Here is a 13167-nt window from a genome sequence, read left to right as displayed (position 1 = left end):
TCAGTGATGGTAGTCCATCACTACCAGGGTTGTCTGTTCTTTATAGTGATTCCTGTGTGTATCTTTCTAAAGACACACCAAAGATTCAGAGTTGTTTTTTTGCCAGTGGTTTTAGGCAGGAGTGGTTTTGTCATGGGTCTTTTGGCCGTCTAGCGAAACCTATGGATACCTTCTCAGAATGTTTCTGAATACAGTAGGTTAAATACAAGGGAGCAAAGGAGAAATAAATTTAAACATTTAAATAGTTAACTAAAATATGAAAACTTTAGTAATAGTGCTTTTTTGTTAATATATTATGTTGCAGATAAGACATATAGGTAAACAATTTTTATATTTTAAGGTGCTGAAATGGTAGTTCTTGATGCTTATCAGAAGAGTGAATTGAGGTGGTCTTTGACCTTTCACATTTGTTGTTGGTTGTTCGGTCATTCAGTTGTGTCTGACTCTGCGACCCCATGGACTGTAGCATATTGAGCCATAAATAATTGATGATAGGGAATACAGGAGAGCATTATAGATCTGTGGGTCAGTGCATATAATCCTAACATGCTAGCTACTCAGAGTGAGGCTACACTTTACAGGCTGAAGCATTGTCCTCCATAAAACTGCCCTCACTGCAGATACCAGCAATAAACTTGGGGTCCACAAGCCATCCACATTTCTAACCACCTGGGCTACAAAGTCAGGGGTTCCCAAGACCACCTCAGATTTGAGAATTTACTAGAAGAACTCATAGAACTCAGGAAAATGCTATCCTTATGATATAGTTTCATTGTAGCAGAAAAGGATCCAAATCCATGACCATCCAAAAGAAGAAACACACAGGACGAGGTCTGTAATGGTCGGAGTGGGGATCATCCAGTTTTCTCTGGTGGAGTCAGGAGTATCACTGTCCTGCACATGGATATGTAATGGTGTGTAGGGCTGGAGTGTTGCTGACCAGGGAAGCTTGGCTGTCCAAAGTGTTTATTGGGGCTTTGTTATGTAAGCATGGCTGATTGAATCATTTGCCATAAGGTTGAGCTCAATCTTCAGCGTCTCTCCTTGAAAATTGACTTGTCAGGGGATTCAAAATCCCAATTCTCTAATCCCCTAGTTGATCTTTTTGGTGAGTCATCTTGTTAGCACAAACTATCTAGGGGATCATAAATCAAAAGCACTCCTGTTACTAAGTACATTCCAAGGATTTAGAAGGTACTTCCTAGGAACTGGGACGAAGGCCAGCCAAACTCTTTGTTTTACAGCAGTCACCAATTCTGTTTTCATAGTTGGATGACTAATTCCCTGATGGCTCTGGTCATGTCTGTTCTGTGGCAGGCCATGCAACTTAATTTAGAAGGAGTGCATGAGCTTTAAAGCTATTTTGAGATCTGTAACATATGCAGTGAGGGTTGGAAAGATCTGTGATTTCTATTGTTTGAGAAAGTCAGGGATACTCAAATCATATTGTGTTTCATGCACATGATGGAAGTAAAAGGAAAATGAAGATAAGATTTTTCCCTTGTCCAAGTTCATGGTACTTGAGAATTTTGTCCATGCTTAAGAGCTCTTATATTAGAACTTGGTGTTTAGATGTCTAGTGGTTTAGACTGTTTTAATGGTTTTGTTTATATTGATAGTTTGGGGCTCTGAAGGCCTTCCAAGTATAGTCTTGGTATATACTGTAGCCAAACACTGGGTAGTTAATGATGTTGTGTTCAAATTGAGCCCTTTAATCTTAAAGTTTTAGCCAAAGGGATGTCAGCACTGGAGGCCTGGAGTGCTGGTTTTACCTGCCATCCATTGAAACATTTATGACTGGACTTTCTAGTAAATTCGTTTAGGTACTTAGGAAGGTTCTAAGTTGTAAACCAATGCTTTTTCTTTCCAGATTTATAAAATCTGAAACTGTTGAATCTTTTTCTCTCTCTTACCATTTTATTGTGAAAATTTTCAAACATGTAGAAAAGTTGAAAAAGGCATTTGAACATCTGTAATACTTGCCATCCAGATTCAGGAGTTGCACATATTTTGCCACCTTTTCTTAATTTATTAAAAAAAATCTCATCTTAGGAAATAAGCTACAGACTGTTGAGTGCGTGTAGTGAATCTGTGTTGTTGCCACTAGTTCCAAACTCTGCTGTTCTCCTGTCTGCTGTTCCCCATCCCCCAAGCTTTTAAAGTGAAATTTCCTCTACATTGAAAGGTTAAAGCTATGGCTTAATTATACCTGTATGTTTTCCATTGAGATTTCATTTGCTAACATTTTGCTCTACTAATATTTTTTGTTGAGCCATTTGAAAGTTGAAGTAAATTGCAGGCAGCATAACACTTTAAAGATTTGGGTGTTTTTCTTTGTATCTTCAATATCTTAGTTAAGAAAATTATTTCTTGTTTAATGTTTAGGTCCTATTCAGATTTTAGCCATATGTCATTTTTCATATAAATATTTGTGTTAACATAAATTCTCCCCCACACTCTGAACCCTCTATGATGACAACTTTAAGACTCTTGTTGGCAGCCCAAACTTCAGCTTACACGTGATGTGTTTGGCCTTTAGTGTTCCTGTGTAGTTTTGCATTGCTGTTGAGACTTGTTTGGAACATGGCACTTTTGCTTAAGCAGCTTTAGGAATTTATAAATAGCACTGTTTGCTGATAGCAGCTGGCAGCAAATATTTTGATATGTAACTTCTGCTTTGTGTTTATTACTTAATTTTACATCTGAAAATTTGAAACATTCATTTCTTAACCTTTTCGGTGACAACAGCGCTGTGTCATTGATTTTTGTGTGTGTGTGTGTGGTGTCCTTTTCCTGTATGGGCACAATCTGTGTTTTTAGTTTTTGTTTGGTTTGTGCGCCACACCGTGTGGCATGTGGGGTCTTAGTTCCTGACTAGAGATTGAAGCCATCCTCCCTGCAGTGGGAGCTCGGGGTCTTAACCACTGGGCCACCAGGGAAGTCCCTGGGTTTACTTTCAAAGTAAGAAATATATCTCAGTAATACTTCTTGCAGTCCACTTGCGAGCTGTTTTAATTTCGGTGCCATAGGTTTTTAATTTCCAAAATGGAACAGCTATAGTGTGTGTGCCTCATGGTGGCTGTGTAGGGTCTGAGTTGTTAATGTATATCAGTGTGTGAGATACAGCATGTGCTTGGGGACAAACAACCTTTGAGATGGTTATAGACGAATTTTGAGCTCTAAAACTAAATTCATAACATTTTAAAAGTTGTCTAGCAAAATTGCATACCTGGATAGCTAGCTATATTTAATACAGATGGATTTAGCAAAGGGAAATCCAAGATCATCTTTTCTCCAAATTTCATTATGAAAAATTTTATTTATTTTTTAAATTTATATTGAAGTAGGAATTTGGAAAATAACATTAGTATGTTCTTTGTTTAGATTCAGAAATTAATATTTTGTCATTTTCACTTGATTGTATGTATTGCTTTCTTCACCTGAACTGTTTGAAATTCACTTGCAGACATTACGTCACCCTACCTGTAGAAATTTCAGTATGCGTTTCCTAAAAATAAGTGTATTCTTGTGCATAACTATAATGTCACTGTGCTTTTAAAGTTTAACGATAATGTGATAATGGGTTATCTATTATATAGTCCCTATTTAAATTTCCCCGTTTGTCTTCAGTGTCTTCTACAGCTTTTCCGCCTCCAAACCATTCATTTAGGGTTTACTTGTCTGCTTTTAGTCTCTTAATCTAGATCAGTATGTCTACCTTTTTTTCTTATGACATTGAACTTTTATAGAATATGACCTGTTTGTCATGTAGAAGCTTCTTACCTGCTCTTGTGCCTGGTGTGCTTTGCATTACATCATGTCTGGAGGACTCCGAAGTGTGGTTGGCTCATAATTAGTGGTGTTGAATGGTTTGGTCCCTCCACTGTCAAGCGCTGTTCATAACCAGTGGGTAATTTGGGGTGATTCTTTGGTACTATGCAACATTATTCTCCAGAAGCCTTTCACCTCATGGGGTTAGCAGTCTGCTGGGTTTAGTCCTGAATACAGGGCTATCTTTTTTATGGCCATCAAATTAAGCTTCACTTGATAATATTTTCTGTGATATTTGAAAAAATTGTGACTCCTGCTATCTTAGAGGAGAAGGCAATGGCACCCCACTCCAGTACTCTTGCCTAGAAAATCCCATGGATGGAGGAGCCTGGTAGGCTGCGGTCCATGGGGTTGCTAAGAGTTGGATACGACTGAGCGACTTCACATTCCCTTTTCACTTTTCTTGCATTGGAGAAGGAAATGGCAACCCACTCCAATGTTCTTGCCTGGAGAATCCCAGGGATGGGGGAGCCTGATGGGCTGCCATCTATGGGGTTGCACAGAGTCGGACATGACTGAAGCGACTTAGCAGCAGCAGCAGCAGCAGCTATCTTAGAAATGAGATTTTGCTGTATCAATTCTAAGATAAAATCAGGCAGTTTGGAATAGTAATTGCAACTCAAAAATGGGGAAGGACTTTTGTGTTATTAAAAAAGCTCCTGTATCCTTTCCTGCTGCAACTCTTCAATCTGTGTGTTTTACTTTCTGTGAAAGTATTATAACAAGTTTAACCTGCAAATTTTAATGCAGTGGAAAGCAATAGGAAATCATACAAAGACAAGCTTATATCTGCTAGTGAGAAGGGTGCTTTTAGATCATCAGTAAGCCAAATTTTTTATGTTATAGAACCAAGTTGATTTATTAAGTTAGGGAACATTGATACTTGTGTAGGTTAAAATATTCTTTACTCTTTGAAGTAGCTTTGTAAGGAATGTCAGAAAAGGAACAGAGTCGTGAGATGTTTTTAAAATTGGAAAATACTACATCCTTTGTTAGGTGTTGTTCAGAATGTTTTAGTGGTAAGGGAAATTGATACAGAAGATGGGATTTGCAAAACATATGAAAGGGTTGAATTGAAAAAGTTTGTTACTATAGTAGGAGAAGCTACCAGTCAGCTAACAGATTTGGTAGTGCGAAAATGAGTAGTTCTCTTTTGTTTGCTTCCATCTGACTAGCAAAAAGGAAGCTTACCTGCTGAGGGTGGGCATGGTATTGTCAAAAGCTCACTTGTTTTTCAGCCATGCTTAATGGCTCAAATTGTGGCTGTGATAAGCAAGAAGTTCGTTTTGGCAGAAAGTGCCAGAGACAAGCAAGGGAGTCACTATGTAGTTGACCATCTGTGGAATCTAAGCTGAGTAATGAGGGCGGTTAGTACCCAAGGAGACAAAAACCAAGCCGTCGTTTGGAGGTAGTGGTTGCATAAAGTAACTGTCGGGAGTAGCATGGCTGGTATAGGAAAAGTGGAGTGACTAGAGGTTGTTGTGAGTGTGAGATGCTTAAAACAAAGATTCCAGAGGTACTGGAGTGATGCTAATGAGAAGGGTGAGGTTGTGACTGTGGAGATAGTTGGCTGGAGTTGGATAGATTGAAGTAAAGATGTCTTAGAACCAGGGGGGCATGTTGTTCAAAGGATCTTATGCTGCAAAAAAAGTAATGGAAAACAAGCAAACCAGGAACCAAATTTTCAAAAATGTGTGCAGATGACTAGAGGGTTAACAGGTAGATAGAGGTCTGAAACAAAAAGTTCAGTTTAGTTGCTCTGTTGTGTCCGACTCTTTGCAACCCCATGCACTGCAGCACACCAGGCTTCCATGTCCATCACTAACTCCTGGAACTTGCTCAAACTCATATACATCGAGTTGGTGATGCCATCCAACCATCTCATCCTGTGTCATCCCCTTCTGCCTTCAGTCTTTCCCAGCATCAGCGTCTTTTCTAATGAGTGGACCCTTCGCATCAGGTGGCCAGCATCAGTCTTTCCAATGAATATTCAGGACTGATTTCCTTTAGGATTGACTGGTTTGATCTCCTTCAGTCCATGGGACTCTGAAGAGCCTTCTCCAGCACCACAGTTCAAAAGCATCAATTCTTTTGAAGAAAAAGGGAGGCCTGTTATTACTAGTCAGTGCTGTGGCACAGGCCTCCACATTAGGGTTGGGGGTAGGAGAGATCCTGTAAGTAAAGACAGTGGAGAACACAAACAACCACTTTGGAGGGAGCTACTGGTGGAGAGGTTTGGACAGTTGGAGGATAGGGGCTGTAGGGTTCCAGTAGGGGAAGCTACAGCAGCGTGGGAAGAGTTGAATGTGGAAGCTGCGATTTCTGGTGTGAAGGAGGTAGAGCTGTGCGAGGCTTGCATGGCTGTTGGGTGGACTCTTGGGAAGGGTGGATGTCTGTCTTTGCTGTCATGACACCTTGAGCTGAGGAAATCAGTCTGTGGGAGAGCCCCTAGGAACAGGTTGGGAACCTTCTGTGGGGGAAGAGTCACCTTTAGAGAAGGTGCTGCTGCTTCTACAGACACCAGCCAATTCTGACTCCATGTTGGACCTGTTTCTTCAACTTGCTTTTTGTTGCTGTTATTGTGATCTTACTTAATCAGTTAAGTTCAGTCATTCAGTTCAGTTCAGTTGCTCAGTCGTGTCCGACTCTTTGCGACCCCATGAATCACAGCACGCCAGGCCTCCCTGTCCATCACCAATTCCCAGAGCCTACTCAGACTCATGTCCCATTGAGTTGGTGATGCCATCCAAACATCTCATCCTCTGTCATCCTCTTCTCCTGCCTTTCCCAGCATCAGGGTCTTTTCAGATGAGTCAGTTCTTCGCATCAGGTGGCCAGAGTATTGGAGTTTCAGTTTCAGCATCAGTCCTTCCAGTGAATACTCAGGATTGATCTCCTTTAGGATGGACTGGTTGGATCTCCTCGCTGTCCAAGGGACTCTGAAGACATCTTCCCCAACACCACATTTCAAAAGCATCAATTCTTTGGTGCTCAGCTTTCTTTATAATCCAACTCTCAATCCGTACATGACTACTGGAAAAACCATAGCTTTGACTAGACAGACCTTTGTTGGCAAAGTAATGTCTCTGCTATTTAACATGCTGTCTAGGTTGGTTATAACTTTTCTTCCAAGGAGCAAGTGTCCTTTAATTTCATAGATGCAGTCATCATATGCAGTGATTTTGGAGCCCCCCAAAATAAAGGCTTTCACTGTTTCCGTTGTTTCCCCATCTATTTGCCATGAAGTGATGGGACCAGATCTTTGTTTTCTGAATGTTGAGCTTTAAGCCAACTTTCTCACTCACCTCTTTTCACTTTCATCAAGAGGCTCTTTAGTTCTTTGCTTTCTGCCATAAGGGTGGTGTCATCTGCCTATCTGAGGTTATTGGTATTTCTCCCAGCAGTCTTGATTCCAGTTTGTGCTTCATGCAGCCCAGATGAACTCTGGATGAACTCTTTTCATGATGGACTCTGCATTTAAGTTAAATAAGCTGGGTGTCAAAATACAGCCTTGACATACTCCTTTCCTGATTTGGCACCAGTCTGTTGTTCCATGTGCAGTTCTAACTGTTGCTTCTTGGCCTGCATACAGATTTCTCAGGAGACAGGTCAGGTGGTCTGGTATTCCCATCTCTTAAAGAATTTTCCAGTTTGTTGTGATCCACACAGTCAAAATTTTGGCATAGTCAATAAAGCAGAAATAGATGTTTTTCTGGAACTCTTTTGCTTTTTCCATGATCCAGCGGATGTTGGCAATTTGATCTCTGGTTCCTCTGCCTTTTCTAAAACCAGCTTGAACATCTGGAAGTTAGCCTGGCTCGGAGAATTTTGAGCATTAATTTGCTAGTGTGTGAGATGAGTGCAATTGTGCGATAGTTTGAGCATTCTTTGGCCTTGCCTTTCTTAGGGATTGGAATGAAAACTGACCTTTTCCAGTCCTGTGGCCACTGCTGAGCTTTCCAAATTTGCTGGCATATTGAGTGCTGCACTTTCACAGCATCATCTTTCAGGATTTGAAACAGCTCAACTGGAATTCCTTCACCTCCACTAGTTTTGTTCATAGTGATGCTTCCTAAGGCCCACTTGACTTCACATTCCAGGATGTCTGGCTCTAGGTGAGTGATCACACCATTGTGATTATCTGGGTCATGAAGATCTTTTTTGTACAGTTGTTCTGTGTATTCTTGCCACCTCTTAATATCTTCTGCTTCTGTTTGGTCCATGCCACTTCTGTCCTTTATTGAGTCCATCTTTGCATGAAATGTTCCCTTGGTATCTCTAATTTTCTTGAAGAGATCTCTAGTCTTTTGCATTCTATTGTCTTCCTCTATTTCTTTGCAGTGATCACTGAAGAAGGCTTTCTTATCTCTCCTTGCTATTCTTTGGAACTCTGCATTCAAATGGAAGTATCTTTCCTTTTTCCCTTTGCTTTTTGCTTCTCTTCTTTTCACAGCTATTTGTAAGGCCTTCTCAGACAACCATTTTGCCTTTCAAATCTTACTTAATGGCCTGCCTCAAAGGACCCTGCCTCTCTGCCTCTTGTTCAGTCGCCAAGTACTCTTCGTGACCCCATGAACTGCAGCACACCAGGCTTCCCTGTTTCTCATCATCTCCCAGAGTTTGTCCAAGTTCATGCCCATTGAATCCTTGATGCCATCCAGCCATCTCATCCGCTGTCTCTCTCTCCTCCTTCTTCCTTCAGTCTTTCCCAGCATGAGGGTCTTTGCCAATGAGTTAGCTGTTTGCATTGTGTGTGTGTGCAAAGTCACTTCATTTGTGTTCAGCTCTGTGACCCCATGGACTGTAGCCAGCCAGGCTCCTCTGTTCAGTGGATTCTCCTGGAGTGGGTTGCCATGCCCTCCTCCAAGGGAACATCCAACCCAGTGATTGAACCCATGTCACCTGCAGCCTTTGTACTGCAGGCAGAATCTTGACCACTGAGCCACCGGGGAAGTAGCCCAGCTCTTTGCATTAGGTGATCAAAGTATTGGAGCTTCAGCTTCAGTTGTTCCAAAGAGTATTCAGGGTTGATTTCCTTTAAGACTGACTGGTTTGATCTCCTTGCTATCCAAGGTGCTCTCATGGGTCTCCTCCAGCATCACATTTCAAAAGCATCAGTTCCTCCTTGCTCTGCTTCTTTAATGTCCAGCCCGAACATCCATATATGACTACTGAAAAGACCATAGCCTTGATTATATAGACCTTTGTCGGCAAAATGAAGCCCTTGCTTCTTGACACTAAGTTTGTCATAGCTGTCCTGCTTAGAAGCAGTGGTCTTCTAATTTCATGGCTGCAGTCACCATCTGTGATTTTAGAGCCCAAGAGGAAGAAATCTGTCACTCCTTACACCTTTTCCCCTTCTATTTGCCATGAAGTGATGGGACCGATCTTAGTTTTTTCGATATTGAGTTTTAAGCGGGCTTTTTCACTCTCCTACCTTCACCCTCATCAAGAAGCTCTTTAGTTTCTCTTCACTTTCTGTCATTAGAGTGGGATCGTCTGCATATCTGAAGTTTTGATGTTTCTCCTGGGCTAGCTTGTGAGTCATTCAGCCCAGCATTTCTCATTGTGTGCTTTGCATATAAGTTAAATAAACAAGAGTGACAATAACAGCCTTGTACTGCTTTCTCAATCCTGAACCAGTCAGTTGTTCCATACAGGGTTCTAACTGTTGCTTCTTGACCTACATACAGATTTCTCAGGAGAGAGGTAATGGTCTGGCATTCCCATCTCTGAGTTTTCCACAGATTGCTGTGATCCACACAGTCAAAGGCTTTAGTGTAGTCTGTGAAACAGAGGCAGATGTTTTTCTGGAATTCCCTTGCTTTCTCTATGATCCAGCAAATGTTGGCGATTTGATCTCTGGTTCCTCTTCTTTTTCTAAACCAGGTTGAACATCTGGAAGTTCTCGGTTTACATAATGCTGAAGCTTAGCTTGGAGGATTTTGACCATAACTTTGCTAGAATGGGGGATGAGTGCGATTGCCCTGTTGGACCATTCTTTCGTACTGTCCTTCTTGGGAATTGGGATGAGGATTGACCTTTTCCAGTCCTGTGACCACTGCTGGGTTTTCCAGATTTGCTGACATATTGAGTGCAGCACTTCACTAGCATCATCTTTTAGGATTTTAAATAGCTCTGCTGGAATTCCATTACTTCCACAAACTTTATTGTTTGCCTGTTAAACTAAAATGCCTTGTTCAGCTCATAGATAATCTGACCCTGCCCACCTGTGAATGGCTGCAAAGAAAAGATTTACACATTCTTTCCAGAGGCTTGGCCATTCCTGGAGATATTTGCAAGACTGAAAACCCTTTATACTTTACTTCCTCACTGCCTCCCTCTCTATTCTGCCTTTTGACTCTGGTTCCTCATTGCTTCTCTCTTGGGTTCTATAAAAGAACCTGGCATCCAGACCCAGACAGGATGGTTATTTTGAGATGTTAGTCGCCGCCTCCTTGGTCAGCCAGCTCGTCTCTACACCTTGTCTCTTGGATTCACTGCCCTGTTGTGTGGCAAGCAGGATGAGCGTGGACTTGGTGGTACTGCTTCCTTTTCTTTTCATTACAGGCATACCTCATTGTATTGAAGGTTTGTGGCAACCTGGCATTGGCAGATGATGGTTAGCTTTTTTAGCAATAGAATCTTTTAAAATCAAGATATGTATGTAGTTTTCTTCAGGTATAATGCTGCTGCATACTTAATAGACATATGCATTGGGAACAAAAAATTCATGTGACTCACTTTATTGTGTTGACTTAAAAACAACATGAGAGTTGTGAGTTAAGTTTTATTTGGGACAAAATGAGGACCGCAGCCAGGGAGACAGCATCTCGTACAGCTCTGAGAGACTGCTCCAAAGAGGTAGTGAGGGAAAGTGAATATAAAGATTTTGGTGAAGGGGTAGTTGAGTGCGATCAAGCTCTTAACCTAAGAGGTTTTCTGCTAGTCATGAGGAGCTGATGTCTTCATGAAGGGATTTAGTGCTTTTCTAGATATGAGGAGATACAAAGATTGGGGTAATGAAATCAGTTCTTGAAAATATCCAACTGTCTAAAGACCTGTTCCACCAGATTCTGTGGAGCACAGAGTGCCTTATTCTCTACCCTGAACTCCCTCAGGGGGTGTTGAAGGTCAACAGCTGCAGCAGCCCAGTGTTCAGTCTCCACGGAGGCAGACGGCAAACGCCCTTGGCAAGCACCAGTTTGTAGTTGACAGTTGACAATAATTGCTTCATTGTGGTGGTCTGGAACTGAACCCGCCATATCTCTGAGGGATGCCCTGTGACTTACTGCCAGTTGAGATACTATCTCCTTTGCTTGCTTACTTGTGTAGTGTCTCTCCCCTTCCACCTTAGCTTCAAACAGTAGTCGTTCTGAGTATTCATTGAATTATAAAGTCCATTCGATTTTAAATTTCCCTTGAGGTTTTCTGAAGCTTTATTTGTGTAGTTAAGAATTTTTTACCAGTTAAAATGATTCCTTTTCCCATTGTTATTTAGACTTATTAAATTATTTTAACTATTATGTTACATTTTAGTCTCTAGAAAATGCATTCCCTTTAGTTCTTAAACCTGTGAACACATGCCTATAAGTTGTATATATGGTAACTAATACATGAGAACTGAATGTAGTCAGGTGGTTCAGTTTGTGAGCTGAAATTTGTGGTAGATATTTTTGTGTTTTATGAGAATATGTTTCCATAGATGTTTTACTGCGTGGACTGTAAACTGGACCCAAATTTGGTTTAAAGGATAAACCATTTTTATAAGATGATTTAACTTTTTGCATGGGAATGAATGAAAATTTCTTTAAGGCTCCTCCAGAGTTTCCCTCTGGTTTCTGGAATCTTGGGAGCAGAAAGGGAACTGCTAAGTCTCATTGACTGTAGTCCCTTATCTTGGTTTACCGACCTTCCACCTAGCAGTGGCTCAGGCTTGAAGTAGATTCCAGTGTTGCCTCATCCTCCAGCGGTTGTTCCACTGTGTACCTGCTGCACCTGTTCCTCACTGCTGCGGCTTGCTGGGTCTTTTTGTGTCCCATCAAGAAGATGGGCTGTGCCATTCTAAATCTTTTTTGACATACCAATGTCTACCCTTTTCTGACTTCTGCCAGCAAAATGGATTGGAATACAGTGTGGGAAGCCCAAGGCTGTATTATGTTCAATTGACTGCCAAGGAACTGCCCTTTCCTTTGTTGAAGGGTCTAGTACTTCCTTTTCTCTTGCTTCTCTGTGCAGTCCTTGGCACCGAGGACTGAGAAATTAAAGTTAATTGCTTCTGGGCAAAGTGCGTTTTCACTGATGTTACTGAAAATAATGTCACGTTTGATGGCTTACTTGGAGAAGTTTGCTCTTGTGTGATGCTCTAGTAATGAACTGTTATTTCACTGTTTTACAGAGTACTTAAGATTTCACGTATTTTTGCTGAACTTGTTAAAAAAAAAAAGCGCTTGGGATGATGGATTAACAAGAACATTGAAATTCTGTGAAAAGTTTCAAATTGGAGCATATTGAATTTTCACCCTAGTCCAGCAGCTGTGCTGCTCACTTAAATACAGATGAATGAAGACCCCATTCGGAAAGACACCTGGCCAGCGGTCCAGAGCTGATGCAGGTAGGCAGTGCAGTTCTACACTTACTTTAGTATAATAAATTTGAAACAGTTGTAAAAATGGGGAATGCACTCATGTAATTCCTAGTGGTTTGCTATTCTTAAAGCTTTGTGTGATTTCTAGTATTTTATACATGTGAAAAACATAGGTTTAGGTTTTTGAAAGGTAGGGAATCATTAGTTTTTCCTGTGGTCTTTTGCAGTAAGTTATGGATGTCCAGTAAATTTAGCAAGTGAATTGTAAATACTTAAGAGGTTTATAGTAAGTAAAGGTTTTATCACTGGTTTTTGAAAGAAGTGAAAGTGAGATGACTAGATGAGTATTAGATTTAGTGAGATTTAGAGTATTTAATAGGAAAAAAGGTAAACTCAGTTTTTTGTGTATTTACTTGAAAGAACTTTACTGGAATGTAATGTATGGAAATGAATGTTTAATAGAAATTCTTATTTTTGTGGCATACAGCTGATACTAGAAGTTTAGACTTTGCATGGTTTTTGTCTACCCTAGAAAACTAAAAGGTAAAAATCTTATAGGCTACAGAATAAAATAGGTAAGTAATATATTCTTCTGTTGTTGTTGTTTAGTCACTAAGTTGTGTCAGATTCTTTTTCGACCCCATGGACTGTAGCCCCGCAGGCTTCTCTGTCCATGGGATTTCCCAGGCAAGAATACTGGAGTGCGTTGCCATTTTTTTCTTTAGGGATCTTTCTGACCCAGGGATCCA

General features: G+C 40.8%; 1 protein-coding gene across 2 annotated transcripts in view; it reads left to right on the top strand.

The window, feature by feature from the left end:
• SPIN1 (spindlin 1) overlaps positions 1 to 13167 on the top strand; it is an 80570-nt gene that overhangs the window by 19844 nt on the left and 47559 nt on the right. For both annotated transcript variants that reach the window (XM_018052525.1, XM_018052527.1), the window contains one exon: positions 12230 to 12445. In XM_018052525.1, coding sequence (XP_017908014.1) covers positions 12394 to 12445 — 52 coding nt within the window. In that variant the 5' untranslated portion in view covers positions 12230 to 12393. The remainder of the gene's footprint in view (positions 1 to 12229; positions 12446 to 13167) is intronic.

The sequence above is a fragment of the Capra hircus genome, chromosome 8 (genome assembly GCF_001704415.2).
Source record: "Capra hircus breed San Clemente chromosome 8, ASM170441v1, whole genome shotgun sequence".
Lineage (NCBI taxonomy): Eukaryota > Metazoa > Chordata > Mammalia > Artiodactyla > Bovidae > Capra > Capra hircus.
The sequence above is the reverse complement of the archived record's forward strand: the minus strand, read 5'-3'. Positions and strand labels throughout refer to the sequence as shown.